Source organism: Urocampus carinirostris, chromosome 8 (assembly GCF_059441175.1).
Source record: "Urocampus carinirostris isolate Australia breed hairy pipefish chromosome 8, RoL_Ucar_1.0, whole genome shotgun sequence".
Lineage (NCBI taxonomy): Eukaryota > Metazoa > Chordata > Actinopteri > Syngnathiformes > Syngnathidae > Urocampus > Urocampus carinirostris.
Window position 1 is genome coordinate 559,919 of NC_142356.1, and position 24,383 is coordinate 584,301.

Genomic DNA, 24,383 nt, shown 5'->3' on the forward strand with positions numbered 1-24,383 from the left:
GTGCATTTATTTTTGAAACATGACATAAACGTCTTCTTTTTCTTCAACAGAATGCGAACACGGCTACGCTTCGACGTTTCCTTCGAATCAGGACACAAGCTACACGAGGCAAAGAAAATTCCGGAATAAAAAGTTCAGTAATAACCACAACAGGTACGTGATGTCCTTTGTTTCCTTTACCATCAAACAACTGTGACTTGAACTCAAATGACGTTAGTGTTTGCACTTTAAAAGCTTTGATGATTTTTTTCTTGCGTCAACAACAGAAGCTTGCGAGGGTCACGTGACTTTAAGCGATCGCCATATTGAATGTCAAGTCATTTAAATTGGTATAGCTTTTTATCATAAGAAGTTTCAAAGGGCTGTACAGACTATTCATGACACCATCCCCTGATCTAAAACCTACATGAGTGCAAGGAAAACACTGCACGGCATCAGCAGATGTCATCAAACGTGTATAAATCATTCATAATCTATCGAATAGAAGTGTGTTTTAAGCCTAGAGTAAAACCGTTCTACTGAGGTTGTTGATCGAATCTCAGTGGGCAGAGCATTCCACAGCACCGGGGCCCGAATGGAGAACGCTCTGGACGATGGCAAGCTTCGTTTCCATAGTTATCATGTTCTTGCTTCTCCTTTTAGCATCACACCAAGCCTTAGGACCCATAGCTAATAAATACAGTACCATTTATCAGACATGGGGACTTGAGACTTAGTGACTTGGACTCGAGTCGACTCGAGTCGCTGTTTTTATGACTTGTGACTTGACTTGGACTTGGCAATCTAAGACTCGGGACTTGACTTGTGACTTGACTTGCCCAAGAAAAAAATACTTGGGACTTACTTGGGACTTGAAGGTGAAGACTTGAGACTTACTTGAGACTTGCACATGTGTGACTTGGTCCCATGTCTGCCATTTATACAGTACTGTATCGCCCAGTTGCAAAGTCTTTAACAAGCGCGCAAGGTCACAAGAACGTCCTCGAACCTCCGGATTTCTTCTTGGCTCTTGGTATCACTAGTAAACCACAGAAAGGAGCAAGATGCAAAAACAAATCGATCAGGGTTCTTCTTAAGTCTAGAATGGTTTTATAACCATGCCAATTGGTATATGATTTCACTCCCTCAATCTGCCCCTTAGGTTGAATGTTCTTTTATACAGCAGAGCCCTGGCGGCCCTGACGGCGTTTCCACTTTTAGGCGTAGAACATGAGTTGGTATGTTGGAACCACGCATTAAATGAAGAAAAGTCTGCTTAAAAATGCCGCTTATAAGCCTGCTCTTTAATTTTTTTTAAGGGGTAGAAACTGTAGTCTATCACTTACAGTGTTAATATTGGCAGCTATGCATCATTCATGTTGGTGGGATACCTAATAATAATAATAATTAATCAATAATAATTATTTGTAACAGTATAATATTGTAATGCATTTCTTCTTTTAATTGTACTGAAAATTGTCTTTGAAAGTCCTTCAAATCTGTGGTCTGTGTAGCCCTTTGAGACTCTTTGTGATTAAGGGCCAAACAAATATACATGACTTGGCTTGTACTGTCTTTATGTGGGCTCCAAGGCTTGCAGTGATGCTATATAGAAGGCACATGAATCCCTACCCTTGCAAATTTGCACGGCCATAACCAATTGATAAGCAGGACTATGATTAAAAATAAGAAGACTGTTATTGTTATGAAATATTCTAAGTGCATGACAATTTTTGCAGGTTGAAGGTTTAAAATCAGTTTCTTTTTTAATCCGCTGTCCTCATCTCATCCTCTTTTCTGCATTCACCCGTGAACTCCACTGTACCAGTTGAAAACTTGGACTAAAAAGGATTAGGGCTATAGTTAGAGACTAAGGTTTAGGCTCTTTATTTTAGGGTATAAAACTGAATTTATGTTCAGAATTTGTGTTTGGGCTAGTGTTACAGCTAGAGTTAGGTCTAAGTTTAGTGTTAAACCTATATAACCTGTATTTTTTGTTGACAATATCTCTGTACTATTTGTACTTGCGACATCCATTGCAGCCTGGTCATCCCTAAGGGGGATTGCCACGTGTGCGGTCCCTTCTCAGGGTTTCTTCATTTTCCTTGTGCTGAGGTTTTTGAATTTTTCCTTGCCCTCATGTTGGTTTCAGATCAGGGGATGGTGTCATAATAGTCTGAAATAATAGTCTGTGCAATAAACTGTGCAGCCCTCTGAGACTCTTTGTGATTAAGGGCCAAACAAATAAACAGGACTTGACTTGTTAGGAGTTTGAGCTCCATATTTAGGTTTATAAACTAAATGTAGGGTTTGGAAATACGTTTGAAGCTAGGGTTAGGGTTTGAAACAGGATTAGGGCTAGGGTTACAGGGAGGTGTTGGGCTAGGATTCAAAGCTAAGCTTTGGGCTGTAAGTTAGGGTTTTAAACCGATTTTAGGGTTCCGAAAGAGGGAGGGTTTGAAACTAAGGTTCCCGTTCTTTTGATTAGCGCTAGATTTCTTCTTTGAATGGTCTGCAAAAAGGAGCTTTGAAAGTCCTTAAAAGTTGCTTGAATTTGGCAATGAAAAGGGTGTACCAACCCTGGTTATAGGAGCAGTGAGGTTTCAATCTCGCATCTCACCATTTTCTCGTCTTCGTCTTATCGTTCATAAACATGCACGTTTGTTATTTGAAGACAGGAATGATGACATTGAATCCATTACGTTGCATTAGATTCTGCCTGTCTGTAACAACCCGTGAAGAAATAATCCATTCTCTCCCATTTTTTCTGCGTGCATTGTATGAGCAATGGATGAAAACACAAATTGAGGAGCCATCGGCGTGATGTTCTTGGGTGCTCAAGTGAATCCCTCATTTCATCACGGCACATCAAACGAAGGCCTCTCGCTCTCCACGCGTTAATATTAATGTGAGAGCGAAGCGCTCATTACTCATCACCGGCACACGATGCTACCCGCTCTTGCATGGCAACAGTCCTCAGTGCTTGTAAATGCTTGAAATTGTTGCCATGTTTATTGACTCAGACTCAATAGACATGTATTAAATGAAAAAAATGCAACTTTAGCAGGATTGACGTTCTTTGACTTGCATCCACCTTAAATACAATGTTAGCGTCAAGGGGGACAAATATAAATAATGAGAATGAAAATTAATAATTATTATTAACGATATGATAATGTATTATTTCTTCTTTGAACGGTCCTGGAGAAATTGGAAAAGTGCTTAAATTTGACCATGCAAAAGGTGTATGAACCCCCCGGGTGTTGATATTCAACCATGCCGTCAAATAGATACAAAAGTGGGTCGTTGGGCAAAAATATATCACAATTCTTAAAATCAAAATATTGAGGTTATCGCCATTTTTACAATTTTTGCAACGTAATAGCACATTTGCGACCACCTCCCCGCCCGTTCATGTTTTACTCAAAGAAAAATTTTGGAAATTTTCAAAAACAGATCTACTTTCAGACGGCGTTTAATTGATTTTTTTTAATCGAAATAAAACCGAACATAAGGCTTTAATGCAAAGACACTATCAATAGTCAAGTCGTGTTTGTTTGTTTGGCCCTTAATCATAAAGAGTCTCAAAGGGCTGCACAGATCAAAGACTATTGCAAAGTACAGACTATTATGACACCATCCCCTGATATTATCATGTAACCAAACAGTGAATAGTGAATGTGTCCTTAATGCTGCGACCAACTATGTAAGAATTTCTTGCTATAAGTGTGTGAAATATTAAAAAATATATATGCAATCAAACACTGTAGAGTAAGGGTCGGGAACTTATGGCTCTTTTTATGAGTACATATGTCTCGGAGATCAAATTCTGGACATGCAAATATTTTTTTTATGGCATTCCGATTCTGATAAAGGTAGAAACAAGATTAATGCGTTTGTAGCCGGCTTAACCCTAATAGTGAACTAGGTTCGTTCTAGTATGTAAAGGGAACAATCCAAGTACATTTTACAGCCAAGATGTCACATCAACAGACCCCGTTTTGACTATACAATGCTAAAGAATCCTGTATATGGGAGATCAATAATTAATGTATTTTCACTGTTGAGGCGCTTCGAGATCAAAACCCACAGAACAAACTGTAAACACAAAAAACACTAGCTGACCACATAAATCAATTTGATTGGGTGGAGCTATGCGCACAGCGCCGTCTGCACCGATGGTGAATACGCCAATATCCTCGTTTACAAAGTTTAATGTCATTTTTGGAAAAGAACTCTGCTTGCACCTCTTTTTGAAACCATGACAAAAATGAAGGTGAAAATGAGCCTCAATAATCTTAAGTAACTGGGAGAGAGACAAGTTTAAAGGGGTATATTTGTTGATTCGGGATACTGGCTCTGGCATTGTTTTTATTTCATGAATTTTATCAAATCCCCAAACGTGAAATAAAATGCACGGATAATTTCGATTTTGTCTGAAGAATGGATTTGGAGGTTTCGCTGAATTTTGTCTGAAAATATATGGCATGGCTCTCTCCCTAAAAAAAAACAAAAACATGATTTTACTGTTATGGCTTTCTGGGTCAAAGAGGTTCCCGGGCCCACTACAGTATTGATGTACATGGTATTGGTCCGAAATTGCAGGACGTCATTGAGATTTTTTGAAATCAATATTTAGATGGTTTAAAATTAGGCATCGATGCAAATTAACGAGCAATAACAGCTAGCGGCCATGTCATTGATTCCTGTATCAGCATGAGCAGATGAGGCCCATAAAACTGATGAAACTAGTTATCATTAACTTCTAAAGAACGTTAGCCACTCATGAATTGGCTAGCGGCTGTATACCGAAACTATGCTCTCCTTTTTCTCACATGCATGTTTAAGTCTTTGCCTTGCCATTGCGTTTTAATTTTTCATCTATCCATCGATTTTGTTATTTTTCTCAGTTTTTCCTCACATCACATTCATTCATAACCTGGTTATTGAAGTAATATTCATGACTCATGATCACGTTGTTAATGCTGCATGTTCCAAAGTCGCTTACAGGACACTTTAAAAATGGAATCGATGAGATAAGAAATGCTTAGTTGTGTTTTGCACAGTCATCTTATTCTTTGATTATAGTCTAATTATCAATATGTTTACAGTACCTTGGGTTGTTTTCTACCTGTGTGTAATAATGTTGCCGTTTAATATTTACATACACAATACATCCATGCATATTATCTTTTAATTTCAAGTTTCTCCAAAACCCATCATTTTGACAAAATGTTCCGCTACAACAAAAGTCTTTCATTTTTATAATAATTGTAAAAAAAAATAGTTTCAAGTCAAGTCGTGTTTATTTGTGACGCCCTTAATCACAAAGAGTCAAAGGGATTATTGCAAACCACAGACTATTATTACACCATCCCCTGATCTAAAACCGACATGAGGGTAAGGGAAAACTCAAAAACCTCAACATGAGGAAAACAACATATAATATATTTAACTTAAAAAGATGAAACCTATAATACAATCCCAAATGACAGCAAAATTATTAACCAGAATGAATACATTGGTTTACCTCCTGACCCACGGTGACCACAAATGATGATTAAAAATGTTAATGTTAACTGTACAGTACTTTATTTACACAGCCCTTTACAACGGTCCTTTTAGTGTACCAAAGTACTTTATACTGTCATTTTGGCAACATGATCATTTAAGTAAAAAATCAACAACATCAAGCTGGTCCTGGCGATTCATCTTTAAACATTTTCTACGGATGGTGTGCCTCAATTTTTTTATGAAAATAAGTGTGCCTTGTGTCAAAAAGTTGAAAAACACCGATGTAGGGGTTTAAAAAAAACAAAATAACCCAAAGAGCCGTTTGAGACCCAAAAGAGACGGCTCTTTTTAGTGAGCCGAGCCAAAAAAAACTGAAAGGGTTTTCTAAAAAATAAATAAAATTCAAAGTCTAATTGCTTCAAGTTAACTCCAGTCAAGGACGTCCCATTTATTTGTATAACCCTTAATGACAACATATCTCAAAGGACTTCACAGGCCACAACTCCACCATCTCCTGATCCCAAGTTTCGTTTTTGTTCATTTTTATTTGTGACGCCCTAAATCACGAAGAGTCTCAAAGGGCTTCACAGATCATTACACTATATTACACAGACTATTTTTCAGAATATTATCATACATTCCCCTGCTCTGGAGCCGACGAAAAGAGTAGGTTATTCATATGCTATAGACTAGAAGTGAAGTGAGTGAGTATTGTGAACTGAAAAATCTGAAGTGATAACTGATATGTATTACCAATAAACTGTGATGATTAAAACTGAATGAATATATAGATTTATTTGATATATTTGTCGCCGATTTACAATTTCAAACTCGATAAGACTAAATTTTGGGGAGCCATAGATCTCTGTTAGGACCCATAGATTTTTGAGCATGCGAGTCCCCGGGACCCATCACTTTTCACAGCTCTAATGAAGACTGTAATTCCTTTTTTTAAAGTACTATGCTCACCACTGGTCACTAAAGAAAACGCATGCCACGATAGTTAAAGTGACCTAGCCTATTATTAAGAGTTCAGAGGAAGGTAACCCCCCGGATACAACACGGTTCACTGTATGATGTCACAGAATCCACGACGATAAAATCATGGTAAATGACGTGTCGAGCAGAGCCCATTTAAGGACGGCGTCGTGTTATAAGTGGCGGCCTTATCTAACTGTCCTCACTTGACTAGCGCTTTATCGCATTGACCCACTGGTTGTTGGTGCGTGTACGTGCACGCTCTTGCACGGATAATGTAAGCGTAGCGCAGTCACCCGTGGCCCCCGGCCAATTCATTATCTGCTTTGCAGTATTGTTACGCCGCAGACACGTCGCTATCTCGTTCGGGACGAAGGGAAAGTCTTTGAGACCAGAAAGGACCGTAGGACTGCGGAGCCACTTCGATTGATTCCTTAATAGAAAGGACGCGGAGTGGCGGCCTTGTGGCATAAAAGGCCCATCTCTCAGACCAATAGAGACTGTGGTGGGACATCAGTTGTTGCTCCAGTTCCTTTTCCCAATGTTTTTTGTTTGGATTTGACCCTGGGCCATTTGTCGTCTCTCGCTTGATTTATTGTTAACAAAACGGAGCGCGCGGGAGATTGAAAGAAAGTTGATGTTCCGAGCAACCCCCGCATATAATAATAATAATAATAATTTCCTTGTATTGTCATTCTGTGTAACAATGTACACAGAACGAAATGTCGATTGCACCTGACCCGTTGTAGCGAGCCGATGCAGCCGCAGCCAACAGAGGGCGCCGCCGACCACTTTTTAAGTCTTAGGAATGACTCGGCCGGGGCGCGAACCCGTCTTAGGAATGACTCGGCCGGGGCGCGAACCCGAACCTCCCAGTCTCAAAGCGGGCGCCTTACCATCTAGGCTACTGAGCTGGTATATGACAAATACAGTGGAACCTCGGTTCTCGACCATAATCCGTTCCAGAACCCTGTTCGAAAACCGATTTGGTCGATCACCGAAAATTGTTTTTCCCATTAAAAGTCATGTAAAATCGTTTTAATCCGTTCCAACACCCTGAATGCTTAGCAAGAACGTAAACATGAAGCTAACCCAGGCTAATCGTACGAAAGATGACGCTAACATGAACGTGTAAAAATAAAAAAATCAGGTCGTTTACACGTCATTTAGCACTGGGGTCTCCACAACAAGTGGTGAGCGGTTCAAGGATAAAGAAAAGATTTATGAAAAGGATTTCTTACCTTCTTGTGGTCTGCAGAAGCCATGCTCTATTCCCTCAAAAGAAGGGAAACTCTCACACCTTCTTCATATTTTGCTATTATCTCTTTCTTAAATGCAATAGTTGTACGCACTACTCTTCTTTTCTCACCTGTAGCAACTTTGCTACTTGCACCGACCTTCTTCGAGGCATAATTAAGGGTTAAAACACTCCCTTCACTGCTTTTGAAAAACTAAAACAGAAAAGGAGTGCACGCTCACGTGACAACAGTTCTTCACGAGGGGTGGGGGCAATCTACACCCGTACGCCGCTCAGCATGGCCCCTAGCGTACCGGCGTTCGAACTCCGATTTTTTGAACGAAAAGCGAAGCAAGAATTTCTCGAAATTTTTGGTCGAGAACCGATTTGTTCGAACTGAGAGGCGTTCGAAAACCCAGATTCCACTGTAAATGAAAACTGCATTGCAGACGCATGAATCAAACACCTGCCATTTGGGTGTACCTACGTTATGGAAATGAAACATCTTTTCCACCCAAATTCTCCCTCCGGTACTCTTATGTAGGGGTGGGCATTACATTGTGAAGGACTTCAACAAAATTGTGATTCCCAAAAATTGAAAGATGGTTAGATGGTTTCTGGACCCTGACCTGGTTTTGCTTCCTGTTTTCGCTAACTGCTAAACAATTTGAGCCAGGTTTATGTGCATAGCCTTTAATTAGAAAAAGTCTCAATGGGCTGTACAGACTAAACATTACACTATCCTTTAAAACCGACACGAGGGCAAAGAAAAACTTCAAGTAGTTTGTGTGCGAGTTGAGCTTTTTTATAAAACGCAATGAAACAATGTTAAAGTCTACTCTCTCTGGGCACATGTTTATGATCATGTTTGATGGTTCAGGTGACTTTTTTTGTATTTGGTGCAAAGTCATTTGTTGTTCCCTTTTGTTAATTAGCGGTTGGGACTGTTTTTTTGTGCTGTGCCCACATAAACTGCATTCTTTCATTTCACTGAAATAAAAAGTAGCTCATTATTTAGCTATCAAGCGAGCGACCGGAGACTCACGTTTCCTCACTTGATCACTTGTACTGTGGCCGAAAATTAAAAGTTGATGCTCAAGCTTTGCACCATTGTCTGAAAGTAGATTTTTTATGAGGCCTAATTTCACACTGCTCAAGATGATTTAACTGAAATAAAAAGTATCTCACACACACGCGTCATTAATTGGCTAAAAAGCAAACTCCTACATCAGCTAGCTACCAGAGACAAAGGTAAGGTTTCCACTCTCGAAATCGCAAATAAACGCATAAAAACCACACTTACCCTTCTACTGAGCTCCTTCCATCCTCGTTGCTGACTCCATGTTTTGGTTTTAATGGCTGCCTCACCATGGCAGTGCTCCCGTGCCATATCACTTTTGCAGAGCTCGCAAGCGAAGCACCTATTTTGTTTGGTGAAGTGTGGAGTACTCACACACTTTTGCTGACTCGGGTCGATCCGTTTTCTTCGTTTCCGTCATGTTTCACGAGTTGTATTTACCCTAGTTTTCGAAAAGAGCGCATCGGTTCGCACTCTACTTTGTTCTGTTATATTCGCCGACTGCCGCTGCGTGTGACGTCTTTGGTTCGGTGACGTGCTTGGTTCGGCGACGTGCTTGCTGACGCATTGTTAGGAATTAAATATCAAAATGTAGCGTTTACCAAATTGTTCAAATGATTTATCTGACTCCATTAACCAAACACAACCTACATTCACCAAACAATGGGCGCTCGTTTCTTGATGTGAAAAGATGGACAAGAGACCGGCATTTCCACACGGGGGCAGATTTCATTTCTTAAACAATTAAACTAAGTGAACTCCATCGAATATGGCCGAATTAGTGTCGCTCGAGTGTCTGTCAAGCCTCCTCTCTCGATATCCCGCTTCCTTCTTTCGGCCCACATTTTTTCCGCAAGCTGGTGTGCCGGCTCCTCCCACGGCCGTGCCAGGAAAGCCCCCGCGTGGGGTCCACCTCCTCGCCTCGATGTCTTGAAAAACTCAAAACAGCAGAGCGTTTATCAAAACAATGCCTGCCGTCCTTCGTCAGAGTCCTGTTATCAAATTCCCCAGCCAAAGCATTCTGCATTTGGAACAGCGTGATCTGAAGCCCACTCAGTGAAAATCTTCATCGCACCCCTGCCCGCTGCTATCAATTAACAGCAGCTCGCACACCCCAACGGAGCTTTTATCGTCGCTGGCGACTTTAATCGGGCATGTTTATGGACTGTACTTCCCAAATCCATTCATTACGTGGACTGAGCAATTCGGGAAAAAACACTGGACTGTGTGTACTGTAAGATCAAACATCCAGTTGGATCCCCCATCTCTGTTTGTCCCTCACCCCCCTCATCACCCCCCTCCGGAGGAAGCAAAGCCTATTTACAACGAAGACAGTTAAAACATGTTCTTTGTTCCTTTATCTCTTTGTTTCCTTATCCTCACTGTAAATGTGGAACTGGAGTCGTCCAATTTCGTTGTCACAATATATCCCATGTTGTAACAATGACAATGAAGGCATATTCTATACTATTCTATTCTAAATGTAACTTGTATTTAATCGTATAAAATCCTTTATAGTAAAATGTATAAAATTCTTCAGTCTAAATCGTGCGACAGAAGAAATCGATGAACTCATTTGTTGCTTTTGATCATCAATTTTATTGATTCTTTGTGTTGCAGCCCTAATGTATAATATTAAAATTAGAAGCTGTTGCTTGTTTGACTCGTTATTGGGAAACCCGTCAACGTAAACAAAGCCTATTTCCTTTATTTTTGTTTCAGGTACAAGTACGGTCAGTACAGGTACGGGCTGTTGTACCTGTTTGATTCTATTTCCGAAAGACAATTGTAACCCCAAAAAGGTGGGCGGTGCCTTCCTATTTGTCTACTCTTAATAACTGTCAGTCATTGTTCTGAGTCTGAGCACAGCGTTGATGGCATTGTCATTTGAAATGCTCTCCCCTGCTACACTTGACTGCACAGTCTCTCTTGCATACCTAACGTCATGAAGGCTATTGGGGACATATGCTCTTTTCATTTCTCAATAATTCATATGGAAGAGATCGTTTCTTCGGAGGTAGACTCTTAAAATAATGGCACTCCTCTTTCTTAATGGTTGCAATAATCACTTATAGAAATGCACATTTATGAGGCAAGGCAAGTTGATTTGTATAGCACAATTCATACACAAGGCAAAATCAAAGTGCTTTACAGAAATGGCAAAAGGACAGGTTGAAAACACACAGTTAAAACATAGAAGAAAAGACATCGAAAATGTAAAATGTGTTTTTTTAAATGCATTAAAACCACAAAAGTGAAGAGTGCAGATAGAACCCTTTTATTTATTATTGAGCTGATAGTTGGTGTTCTTTCATCATCTCAAATGAACACATTATAGAGAAGTGCTTTTCACCTGACAGAACTTAAAAAAATGGGCACGCAAAAGCCTCCTGAGCATTTGGACACCCAGGTTTAAACTATGACGAAAACCTAGAAACAAAACAAAAACTACTTAACGCTCAAAGTAATCCCAAGAGAAAGTCAATAATAAAGTGATGGACAATTTACTCTTGCTGCTTTAATGTTGCTTGCTAGACTTTTGTGCTAGGCATATTAGAATTAGAATTTCTTTATTGTCGTCGATATCAACGTTAAATGGGAAATGGTCTGCATTTCTCTAGCGCTTTTCAAGTCAATGGAGACCTCCCAAAGTGCTTTACAATGTGCTTCACACTTACCCATTCACGAGTGAGTCCTCTGTCCCTGTGTGCCCTGCGACTGGCTGGCAAGCAGTTGAGGGTGTCCCCTGCCCACTTTCCGAAGATAGCTGGGATGGGCTCCAGCACCCCCGCGACCCTACTGAGGAGAAGCGGTGGATGGATGGAGGTCTCGTGTATTTATTTAATAAAACAAAAAAAATATATACAAAATGATGTAGTATGGCTCTAATTATTTGCCATCTACTATATATAATCTGATTTTATTTTTCAAATTTTGTCTTTGAATTGAAAATAAAAAAGAAAAAGGCAATTAGGTAAGATTAAAGCTTAATAGAGGGATGGATGTACCAAAACATTCTTACTCTACTAGAAGAAAAGGTTTGACATGTCAAGTATAATTCGAACGTTGTAAAACATCGTATGCAACGAGATTAAACGTGGCTCTGAAGGGTAAAACATGGTAAGACTTTAAGCAGAAAAAGAAAGATGCTAAAAATGTAAGAACAGCACGTAAAATACAAAGAAATATACATACACACTTTTGAAATTAGGGATGCATGATAACAATCCCGCCGATAGTTATCGGACCGATAACAGCCAATTCTGACATCACAGTTATCAGCCCGATAGGAAAAAAAATGATAGTCATAGTCACTCGACGCCACATTATAATCCTCAATCAGCCGACACAACTTGTTAGAAAGATTCAAAGCATTTCTGTTCCTCATTTGAATATATTTAGATTTTCTTAGAATAGCACAACTTGGTTGTGTCACCTCTTCTGGTAATGTGCACGAGGAACTGAAGAGACATGACTCACTGTTATCAACGCTACAATATTTCATCACACTATTTGTCAAAAAGAATCAAAGCATTTGTGTTCCTTATTACAGTATATTTTGGTTTCATCTAGAAGCAGTTGTACAAGTTGGTCGTGTCTCCTATACCTCTTGATAACGTGCGCAAGTCACTGGAGACACTCAATAAGTAGCTTTTAGCCACTCTTAAATATTCAATCAGCCCACACTATTTGTCTGAGATATTATAAGCTCTGAAGGTCCTCATTCGAACATATTTTGATTTTCTGAGAATAGCACAACTTGGTTGTGTCACCTCTCTTCTGGTAATGTGACATGACTCACTGTTCGTCACGCTACAATATTTAATCAGCCGACACTCTTTGTTAAAATGAATCGCCTCGTTGGAATATGTTGGGAGTTTTTCTATAAGTGGCAGCACGACTTAGTCATGTCTCCTCGCAACCTCTTCATTATGTGCACGAGGCTCTGAAGAACTCAGCCACCATTGGTCGCATGGCTCAGGCTTTTGTGAACTTTAGCCATGACACAGAGTTTTGTCAGGTCGATTTTCCACCCCTGCTCTTTCTTTCGATGTCCGCAAACAAGTGTCTTAATGACGACACGTTGACTTAATACACAACGGGTACATATTTGAATGTTTTGTACTACATTGCTGTAATATATCAGTTTCACTTGTAACCCTACAAGAAACCTCGACGGCCATTATTGGCCAAACCTTACCTCTGCCTGTAGCATTTGCATATATATTTTGATTTATTAGATGGATAGATAGATAGACAAATACTTTATTCATCCCGTAGGCAAATTCACACTTCCAGCAGTCTCCTTTGTTGTTTATGAACAGATGAACAGGATGGCCTCGGGGTGCTGTGTTGTAGTTTAGCCACAGCGGAGTGGATGAGGTCACACGCTAGGCCAAAAGTTGGACGTCCCTGCGGCAGATGGAAATACACCGCCTCGTGTTCACGTAGATAGCGAGTCCACATCCTCTCCGCTTCCCGCAGGCTTTTGTGTCTCTAACAGCGCTGAAGCCGGTAGCTTCGGGTAGCTCCACGTTATGGCTACATGGATACCGCTTACATTATTTCACTAGTTAAGAATAAGTGACCTATTTGTCTTCGCCAAGGCATGTGTGACATCACTTTCGTCATGTTTAGAAGTGACATGATTCAATCAACAACACACAAAAAAATCATATGGGCTTCCTTAACTCTCTGGTGCTCATCACAATATTTTGCGAGGATATTTATTTCTTACAAAGCAAGAATTGAGTCACGCTCTCGTCCCTCCAACACTTCTTGGAGACATGCTTACCTGAGCTGTATAATTTGATGGTGGTTGAAAGTGAAAACGAAGACGGACATCAAAAGAAGTGGATTTTGTGTATATTTTCATGTAAATGTAAATGGTCTGCATTTCTATTGTGCTTTTCAAGTCATAGATAGATAGATAGATAGATACTTTGTTCATCTCCGTAGGGAAATTCACACTTCCAGCAGTTTTCTTTTGTTGTTTATGAACAGATTAACAGGATGGCCTCGGGGTGCTGTGTTGTAGTTTAGCCACAACGGAGTGGATGACACGCTAGCCCAAAAGTTGGACGTCCCTGCAGCAGATAGAAATCTTTGTGCCCAGGGTTACACCACCTCGTCTTCACGTAGATAGCGTTTTACAATGCGCTTCACACTTTTCCCTTTTACACACTAACTAACCGATAGCAGCGTCAGCCATGCAAGGCAACTACCTGCTTTCGGGGGCATTAGTGGTTCAGTGTCTTGCCCAAGGACACTTCGACATATAACACGGAGGAGCCGGGAATCGAACATGTGACCTCTTGATCCCAAGACGAGCGCTCAACCTCCTGAGCTAATGCCGCCCATTTTTTTGTACGTCGCGTCGTAAAAAAAGGTTATCGATTGCAGTTATGGTGTATTCCTCCATAATTTCATCATGCATATCCTGTTTACATGCCTAGGGCAAATGACACATGTCACCACTCCTAGTTTGAGTGGATGGAAACTTGGAGACGGTGTTTTGTCTCCTTTCACTATGTTGTCCCACAAAGACCTTGTTAAGGAGCATCTCGTTCACATTGCATTATTAACGGTGCACCGGACCATGCCTGTTTCCTGCACATGTTCCTCACAAGAACATCCTAAAAACACACTCATGCGCACTGTCAACTTGATTCAAGTCACGGTTTGCTGTCCACTGAGTACTGTTGTGTATTATTGAGGAGATGATAGTGCTCTCCTTCTGCTTGTCGCATGATGTTTGATGACTTCTTGGTGCTCCACTTGGACTTTGATGAAGAATTTTTTTTAATCATCTTGATCTTCTTCAATGGGGATGTAGGTTATAGTTTATAGTCGTTTTTACGACTTACTTTTCTTGATCAAACCAACCTATACAAAATTCAGGTACCCCGTTAGTACCACTCGTATCGGATGCGATGTGAGGATCGCCAAGTGAAATTGCGGTATAGTGGAGGTACAAACACATGGTAATTAACTGATGCACACCAGATAAAAACAAGAAATAACACATTTTTTTATTGTATCCCCGGGATGCTCTGCATAATATTACACTGTACCTAAGGGACCGTTTAAGACTATCTTTCTCAATTATTTTCTGTCAACGAAGGAAGAAAATCTTTCGCCCGCCCCCAAGATCCTTTTTCCTTTATATTGTGTAAATTATAACCTTATCTTCTTTATTCCTTTATCTTCTTTGTTTTCTTTTATCCTCACTGTTAAATGTGAAACTGGAGTGCCATGTCCAATTTCCTTGTCACAATATGTTTCAACCCATTTTGTAACAATGACAACAAAGGTATATTTTATTCTATTCTATTCTATTTGTCGTGTTCATCATTTTTTATGGCGTCACTTGACGGTCTGCTCCACTTTGTATCCAACTTTGTTTCCACACTTCTTACTCGATGCTTATAGTCTGAGCTATATGCGCCGCGTGGAGGTTATAAGAAAACAAAAAACTGCCATTGAGAGTGCCACTGCTCTCTAGTGTCACGGAGGTGTTATTGCAGTTTAATTTTTGAAAATTTCATTCATCGACAAATAAACTTTGTCTTCTTAGATCCGTCCTATTCCACCTATTATTTCTTTGGTGATGTTTAGGTGGAATCGAGGTGATAATTCATTTCTAGCTATTACCTAGAAAATTTACTTTTCAGTGTGGATCGATAATTCATGCCCGAAGCGTAGGATTTTAGGGATGAGATGTTTCTCCTGGAGTGCCGCGTCTCATCTCCTTGAAAACAATGTTCACTGTTCCGTTTTAATCCTCATAAGCACATATATGACTTATATAGTATGTTTTTGAAATGACTTTAAGCATGTCTTCTTAACACGGATTTGTATTTTTCTCTTGCAGATCCACACACAATGAGCTGGAGAAGAATAGGTACGTGGAAGTTTACTCAAGTGCTTTCCCAGACTCGTTTTTTATTTTAAAAATATGCATTTTCTCCTCAACACCACCTCATAATCAAGTATAACTTTGTCCTTTAGCACCATTTTTGAGCTATTTAGAAAAAAAAACATGCAAGTATAAAACAGGGTATGGGCATCTCTATAAAAGTTCAATGATTGCTTTGGACAGTGGTACATGACACAGTTGGCTTTTTATACAAACAATAAGTGTCATCCTACAGCCCGAACATAAATCCCGTCCAATGTCCTCTCTCACGTACTATAAAACGATGGGGAGGAATTTGGTGGTTTCCTCCGAACAACAAACGAAGGTGTCGTAAAAGCCTTTATCCAATTTTAGTTTAGCACCCGCTTGGGCGCTTGCTGATGTTGACAACACGATGGCAAACACTATTTCACTTCAAGCTTTTTTTCTTTTTGCAGCAGGACTCAAGAAATAGTTTTATCCTCCAAACGAATACACTAAACCCCTGGAATGTGACATGAATCCTTTCTGAAGTGGGGATCGCAAGTTGAAAATGTAATCTAGCAGGGATAGAAACCTATGCTAATTAGCTCCAAAACCCTATACAGTAAGTATGAATGAATGAAAACTTTATTCGACCATTCAAATAAAAACAGAACAAAAACAAATAACAACAAAATAATGTTACATAATATGTTCGAAAAAGGGTAGTAAGAAGCAGATGCTTATATTCCCTACCCCTTCATCTTCCCTATTATAATGATAATAACAACAATAGTAATAATATTAATAATAACAGTTTTGATATAACAATAGCAACAATAACAACAAAGCTAACCATAGTTTTAGACTCACTATTCCCAAGCTCTCCTATCACCCACTTTCTTCATCTCTGTATTCCGCCAGGAATGTTTTTTATTCTTATATATTTTAACACGTGAATCGTTGGACATTGTTTGATCTGGTCTTGTCAATTGTTCCAAAGTTTGACTCCGCACACAGACACACACATACTTTTCCTGGTGGTTCTCACCTTTGGGATTAGGAATTGACGACAGCCCCTTAAGTTATGATTTCCCTCTTTCCGAATGAATCATTTATGGATGTTTTCTGGCATAAATTAAGTATGCAATAAACATGTATATGATTAAATAACATTACAAATAAATATACATGTAAAGGAAAAATTATATTTTATTTACCTTTTCTTTGAGGTGACCACGTCATGAAAATAACGATCGACCAATATGGGCTTTTCAGGGCCGATACTGAATAATGGTATTAAGAGGAGGCCGATAACCGATATTATGTACTGTAATCAGTGTTCATTTTACCTCTGAAAAGTGATGGGTCCTGAGGACTGGCATGCTCAAAAATCTATGGGTCCCCACGGAGATCCCCAAAATTGAGTGTTATCGAGGTTGAAATTGTAAATCGGCGACAAATGTATAATATAAATCTATACATTCATTCATATTCACTCGACGACAAGCACCACAACAATGACGTCATCTCGAAGCAACGAGATCTAAACAACAATGGCGGATCTGCAATTTTGTGTCAAATAGATTTGACACTATGCGTCCCCAGCAAAAATGATGCGTCTAGGGCAAACGAGAATACTGTGTAATACCTTAAAATTTGCCATAAGGACAAAAGGGGGTAGAGGGGGAGGGAGAGGCTCGGCTGCATCTGAGCTTAAAAAAATGCCGATACCAATATCTGTCAAATTCCCATGTATCACTGCCGGAAATTCTGTCCAACTCCAGTGAAAATATCGAAAGAGAGGGACACGGAATATACTATCACGACCTTGTGTTTAGATCAGAGTGCGAACCCTCACTGTGCTCACCAGCGAGTCTAAATGAAGCTTGAAGTGAGTCAGTTGCATGTGACAGTTTCCCCGCTCATCCCCGTCTTCTATGTTGTCACTACCTTGTCTTCCGTCTGGAGGGGTTCTAAATCCGGCACCGATCCGGGTTATTAAAGAATAGCGGCGAGCCCTGTGTTTGTTAGGGGATGAGAAAAGTGCTCCAACACGTGTGCACGCTCCGGCTTCAGGCTCACCAGACCAAAGATCAAGCCCCCTGTAAGCGGCTTTTACGAGCCAAGAAAAGCTTACCGGGCGTCACGTTAATCGGGACAAATGGTCCCGGTTTGGGACGGGGTTTGCAGCGAGGCCTGCGTTTGCTGAGCAGGGAACAGAAACGGTGACTCAGGCTTTGTCCCGCTTAACGGTTCAGGCCACCCCGAGGCCCCTCGCAACAAAGCTCCCTTCACTCTGCTCTACTTAAAGGTTCCGAAAGAAAGTCTTCGGGTTTTTGGACGAGCAGATACGGGTTCATCAGGACTGATGCCGATAACGATTATTAGTACGAACAGGATAACTGATATTTGTAGTCGACATTTATTTGCTGTAGTCAAGGGTCGGGAACTTTTTGGACACAAAAAGCCACAGTAGTAAAATATTTTTGTAAAAATATCACAAAAAACTGCAAACAGAAATGTATTTCCATTCAGCGCTTGGGTGCGTGTGAGACTGAGACGGGCTACATGTCCAGAGATCCACCCCACCGCTACTGCTCACCTAATCAAATTGCTATGTGCGCTTGGGCAATGTTCCTGGGTGTTTGCCGTTTGTTCTGTGGGTTTTTATCATAAAGTCTCAGCAGTGAACATACATTATTTTGTGAGCTTTCATATAAGGTACAGCCAAAACTGGATCTGTTGGTGTGACACCTTGACTGTGAACTGTAGTTAAACCTTTTAAATACTGGCCCGAACGGCTTGTATAATCAGCGTGGCTTTGGCTATGCACACACACCAAACTTGAATTAAACCTTATCAGAAGCGCAACATCCCGAACGAAATGATTACGAGTAGCACTTTATATCTGAGCCACATGTACTCACAAAAAAAAACATATCTGGGATCGCGAACCTTGGGTTCTCGACCACTGCTGTCATGGATCCAATACATCCGAAAAGGCAAAAAGTCCAGTCAAGCAGATTCTCAATAAATGAGAGTGTTTCAGCTCCGCTAGGATTTTTTTGTTCCTATCTTGTAAGCCGGACTCTTTAGAATCAAAAGTCTAAGCCCAATACACTCGGGTGAACAACCCAAGCTGATACATATAGCTTACGGAGGGCATGTCCTGAAAGGGAATGGGATTAACTGCTGGCAGAAAAAACGGGGATTATGAGTTATTCTGACAAGTGCACTTTCAAAGGAGATGGATTACCACATTCAATTTGACTCACTTTTTTTGGGAGGAGGCTAACAGAAATAACCTTTTCTCCTGAGAGGGTAAAGAGAGGACACAGATTGAAAAAGTTGAAGATTCGAGAGCCATTTGAGGACGTTGATAAAAGGATAACATTTTCCAGTAGGTTTGTTTTCTCAATGTGATCGGCCATTTAACTGTAATATTCATCCATATCAGTAGGTGGCAGCAGATCTCCTGAGATTCGATCTGCAACCTCAGTGGAAATGTTTAAATCTAAGCTTAAAACACACTTCTACTCTATCTGTGTGTCTTATTTGCCCTCATGTAGGTTTTAGATCAGGGGATGGTGTCATAATAGTCTGTGGTTTGCAATCATCTGGTCTGTGCAGCCCTTTGGGACTCTTTGTGATTAAGGGCCAAACAAATAACCATGACTTGAGGTTTTTGAGTTTTTCCTTGCCCTCATGTAAGTTTTAGATGAGGGAGTGGTGTTATAATAGTCTGTTGTTTGCAATCATCTGTGGTCTGTGCAGCCCTTTGAGACTCTTTGTGATTAAGGTCCAAACAAACATGACTTGACTTGAGGTTTTTGAGTTTTTCCTTGCCCTCATGTAGGTTTTAGATGAGGGGATGGTGGCATAATAGTCTGTAGTTTGCAATAGTCTTTGATCTGAGCAGCTCTTTGAGAGACTCTTGATTAAGGGCCAAACGAATAAACATGACTTGACTTTAATTGAGTACAGCAAAATGTATTTATTTTGTTCGCTTGAGCTGTTTAAGATTGCGCTTGAAAATAAAATCAAAGTAAAAATTGGCGCATCGTTTTGCTGACTCTAAATATTATTGTTATTATTTTGACTAAAAATAAAGTAAGATCATAGTACAAAAAACATTTCGTTCCACCGGCTGATAAGTTTCGCTCACTTTAAGAATTATTTTTATTATTTTTCTACAAAAACACTCGGATTCCATTAGCAAAACAAATGGCTAGATATATTAGGATTAAGATATATTGTTTTCCTAAATGACGACAAAATTATGACCCAAAATGATATTTATATATTGTTTATAAACTAATCAAGTTACACATTAAGTGACACATTAAGTCAAAGGCTTTCTTTAGCCCCTGAGATTATCTTGCTTTATTATTGTATTACACACCAGAAATTGTTGATTATTATTTTTCACTGTATGTTACTTCTCGTTGCACTCTATTTTATTGTAGTTGAGTGAATAAGAGAAATTTGCTATTCATTTTTCCTTTGAACGGGTTTTGGTAACTTTTGCTATGGAATCTCCTGGGCGGAGTTTGCATGTTCTCCCCGTGCTCGCGTGGGTTTCCTCCGGGCACCCCGGTTTCCTCCCACATTCCAAAAACATGCATGTCAGGTTCATTGGCCGGTCTAAATTGTCCCTAGGTGGGAATGAGCCAGCGAATTGTCTGTCCCTGTGTGCTCTGCGACCAGTTGAGGGTGACCCCTGCCCACTGCCCAAAGATGGCTGGAATGGGCTCCGGCACCCCTGCGACCCTAATGAGGATAAGCAGTGCAGATAATGGATAGATAGATAAAGGGGTGTTTTTTAAGGTGTGCCTTATAATCCAGAGCATTTTGTGACCGGGGAGATTCTGTAATTGAGGGAATTCTTACTCAAAGTTGTTGTTTTTTATTTGCTGGCCATTTGGTTGGACCTGCAAAGTACAAGAGGGATAAGAAAGGAGATGCTTCAAAGAATGACAATCAATATAGTTCATACGCTGTTAAAACAATGACACCTGTTGGTGTGAGTAAAATATTGGCTCGGGAGCTGCCAGAACTCGTGGCCATGTGCAGCATCTTCTATATTTAACATCATGTTCCTTGTGGTTTTTAATGGAGACTGCCGGTGAAGATGGGGAGGATAACGGGCCCACGACACCGAACGGATGCAACCTTTAAGCACATTCTCACAGATAATGAAATGGATAACACGCTCGCTACTATAAATCCTTGTTATTTTGAGTGTCCCGGGAAGTTCTTGACGGATTGTCCTTCTCTTCTCCGTTTTTTTTTTAAAGGCAGGAAAACAAAAACAAAAGAACCTTGTGATGTCAAGAGCAGTACATTATCCCAGAAGCTTTTTGTTGATTAGCTATCAGTTGGCCAGTCCGATTTCCACACAAAGAGACTCTGCCCTTATTAGCGCAAGTGCCAGAATCGATACGCCAGGAAACAAAAACACAAAGAAGTCTATTAGCGTTTGCTGATTGGTCGATTCAAAGTAAATATCATTTATTAAAAATACGGTTGGCCCGACTTCTTTTTTAAAATACATATTGATTTATTGATTTTGTCGGGTAGGAATTTGCTCGTAAAAATCACATAATAACATTTCCCCAAAACCCCAAAGCAAAAAATCGACCGTGACAAGTTGAAGCCAAAGACTTTGAGGAAATAGCATGATATGAATCATTTCAACTCATTAACTTGTCTGACATGGTTATAACAGTTGTTTCTTAGTCAATTCAGAATCAATCGCATGGTTTAAATCCCAATATACAGTTGACGGTTTCCGAGGGAAATGGTAAATGGTCTGCATTTCTATAGCGCTTTTCAAGTCAACGAAGAGCTTTACAATGTGCTTCACACTTACCCATTCACACACACACTCACACACCAATAGGGAGTCAGCCAGGCAAGGCGCCTACCTGCTTATCGGGGGCTTTAGGGATTCAGCGTCTTGCCCAAGGACACTTTGACATAAAACACGGAGGAGCCCGGATTCGAACCTGCGATCCCTTGATCCCCAGACGAGCGCTCTACCTCCTGAGCCAATGCCGCCCCTTGAATTACAAGAGTTGCGCGTTCCAATGATATGTGTGGCATGACCGATTTCAGTGACTGGATACATCGTACAGACTCGACTTTGTTGATAGATAGATAGATAGATAGTTTATTCATCCCCGTAGGGAAATTTACACTTCCGGCAGTATCCTTTTGTTGTTTATTAACAGATTAAAAGGATGGCCTCGGGGTGCTGTGTTGTAGTTTAGCCACAGCGGGGTGGATGATGTCACAACCCAGGCCGAAGGTTCGACGTCCCTGCTGCAGATGGCAATCTTTGTGCCCAGGGTTACACCGCCTCGTCTTCACGTGGATAACGAGTCCGCCTCCTCTCCTCTTCCCGCAGGCTTTCTTATCTCTAACAGCGCCGAAGCCGGGTAGCTCCACGTTAGCGTCCGGGATGCTAGACGTGAGCCAGGTTTCCGTAAAACACAGTAAACTCCACTCCCTGTACGCTTTGATGTTTGATGTTTAACAACGGCGGGCTGTTAAAAGGTTAATGATGCATTTTCGGGGGGGGGTGTTGTCGCGATTTATAATCCAGAGCAGTTTATAGTCTGGAAAATACAGTTACTAAGTCGCAAGCTAGAATTTCCAGGAAATCCAAAACGTCTGGGTTCAAACGATTCCACCCAGGAAGGCATCTCCGACCCTGCTGAAAGGCAAGAGCCTATTTATTGACTTTCCGCCACATTGTGGCATGAAAACATTCCGTCTGCGTTATTGGAAAAAGAAGAAAGTTGCTGTTGCGGGGACTACTCTGCTTTTTCAATCTCCTTTCCTGGAACGGATGCTCCCGTTTTCTGCCGAACTAAGTAAACGCGTCCCATAAGAACGGTGAAACGAGGCAGAAGGAGGGAAAAAGGGAATGCTCGCACGAGGAACCGGGCTCAATTAGACTCAATCTGACTACGGCTTCTATTTTTAGCTCGGAAGTTGGCCAACGGGGAGAAAACACTTCTCGCTGGCTTTTGACCAATCGGAACGCTTCGTCGGGGACCAATGAGAGCCTTGTGACCGACCGCCAATACGAAAAGGTCAAAAAGGATTCATGGCGGTAAAAATTCAATGACTTTTGTGTCAAAAGAGCAAACTATTGCATTGTTTAATGCGGGGTCTCAACCTCCGGGCCCCCGAGATCATAGTTTGAGGCCTTTATATGAAAGTTAAAGGGACAGTGTTTATTATTTTTCCACCAGATGTCGCCGGAAGACAAAATACGAAAAGAAGAGAAATAAAAAAATAAAAACAAATAAAACAAGAAAACAAAAATTGATTCAAAAAAAGAGGGGACATTGAAAAAAGGAAATGACACCAAAAAGTAGAACTCAAGAGAAAAAGGAAAAAAAGAAATGGAAAAAAAAAAAAAAGTCCAGTTGGTTTAAGATCAGGGGATGGTGTCATTGTAATCCTGTGCAGTCCTTTGAAACATCTTGTGATTAACGGTGGCACAAATAAATGGGACTTGACAAATAAAGAAAAAAGGAAAAGAGAAAGATGGAAAATATAAAAAATTGAAAAGAAAAGAAAATTAAAAGAAAAAAAAATGAAGGAAATAGGGGGCAGCACGGCGGCGCAGTGGTTAGGGCGTGTGCGGCACAGTTCTGAGGTCATGAGATCAAACCTCCTGTGTGGAGTTTGCCGGTTCTCCCCGTGCTTGCGTGGGTTTCCTCCCACATTCCAGAAACACGCACGATAGTTTAATTGGCCGGTCCAAATTGTCCCTAGGTGTGAATGAGCGAGTGACTTGTCTGTCTCTATGTTGGCAACCAGCTGAGGTTGTCCCCTGCCCACTGCCCCAAGATAGCTGGGATGGGCTCCAGCACCCCAGCGACCCTAATGAGGACGGATGGGTGGATGAAGAAAATGAAAAATCAAGAGAAAATTGATTTTTTTTTTTCATTTTTGTCTTTTTTCTCTAATTTTAATTTCTGTCTTTCCTTTTTTCCTTTTCTCAATTTTCCTTTTTTGCCTCCTTTTCATATTTCTTCACACCAATTTTTTTTTTGTCTTTGAGAAAGGCCGGGTAAAATTGGAGAAAAAATGGTGCTTTTTGCTCACCTTCAGCCTCTGCACTACACATGCGGCATCTAGTGGAGAAATATAAAACTCTGTCGCTTTAAGAACAGTAAGGATGTTTTTATCGGCGTTGTTTTTGTGGAAAACCCCATCTGGCCCAACCTCACCCAGATCATGGCTTCCAGGGCCCCCAACTCAATTGAGTTTGAGACCCCTGGTTAACGGTTTTCATGTCAACTTTAAAGAAAAAGTCTGACCCAACGGTTTGATGCAACCGAAAACGAGTGTTACAAAGCTCAAGGAAGAATACAAACTAAGGAGACTCCTGAAGTGACCAAACCACAACTTTTTTCTTATTTGATTTCCCAGCCTTTTGCCAGGTTTTTCTTTTTAGGGAGTATCCTTTCTTTCACCCCAAATTCAAGCTCAATAAGAAAATTCAAGTATCTATAAGGATTTCAGGAACCCATACAAACCCTGTATTTTGTGGCACAGTCAACATCAGGACGCAAACGGGGGTCATTTGCATGTTTGACATTGGATAGACCACGGGTGTCAAGCAGGCGGCCCGTGGGCCAGATCAGGCCCGCTAAGGGATTGAATCCGGCCCGCGAGACAACACTCAGAAAAGC

At 40.6% G+C, this 24,383-nt stretch overlaps 1 protein-coding gene across 2 annotated transcripts in view; it reads left to right on the top strand.

Annotated features, from left to right (window-relative positions):
• Nucleotides 1-24,383, top strand: part of mxi1 (max interactor 1, dimerization protein) — a 63,486-nt gene that overhangs the window by 3,672 nt on the left and 35,431 nt on the right. For both annotated transcript variants that reach the window (XM_088341217.1, XM_088341218.1), the window contains exons 2-3: nucleotides 51-153; nucleotides 15,661-15,690. In XM_088341217.1, coding sequence (XP_088197343.1) covers nucleotides 51-153; nucleotides 15,661-15,690 — 133 coding nt within the window. The remainder of the gene's footprint in view (nucleotides 1-50; nucleotides 154-15,660; nucleotides 15,691-24,383) is intronic.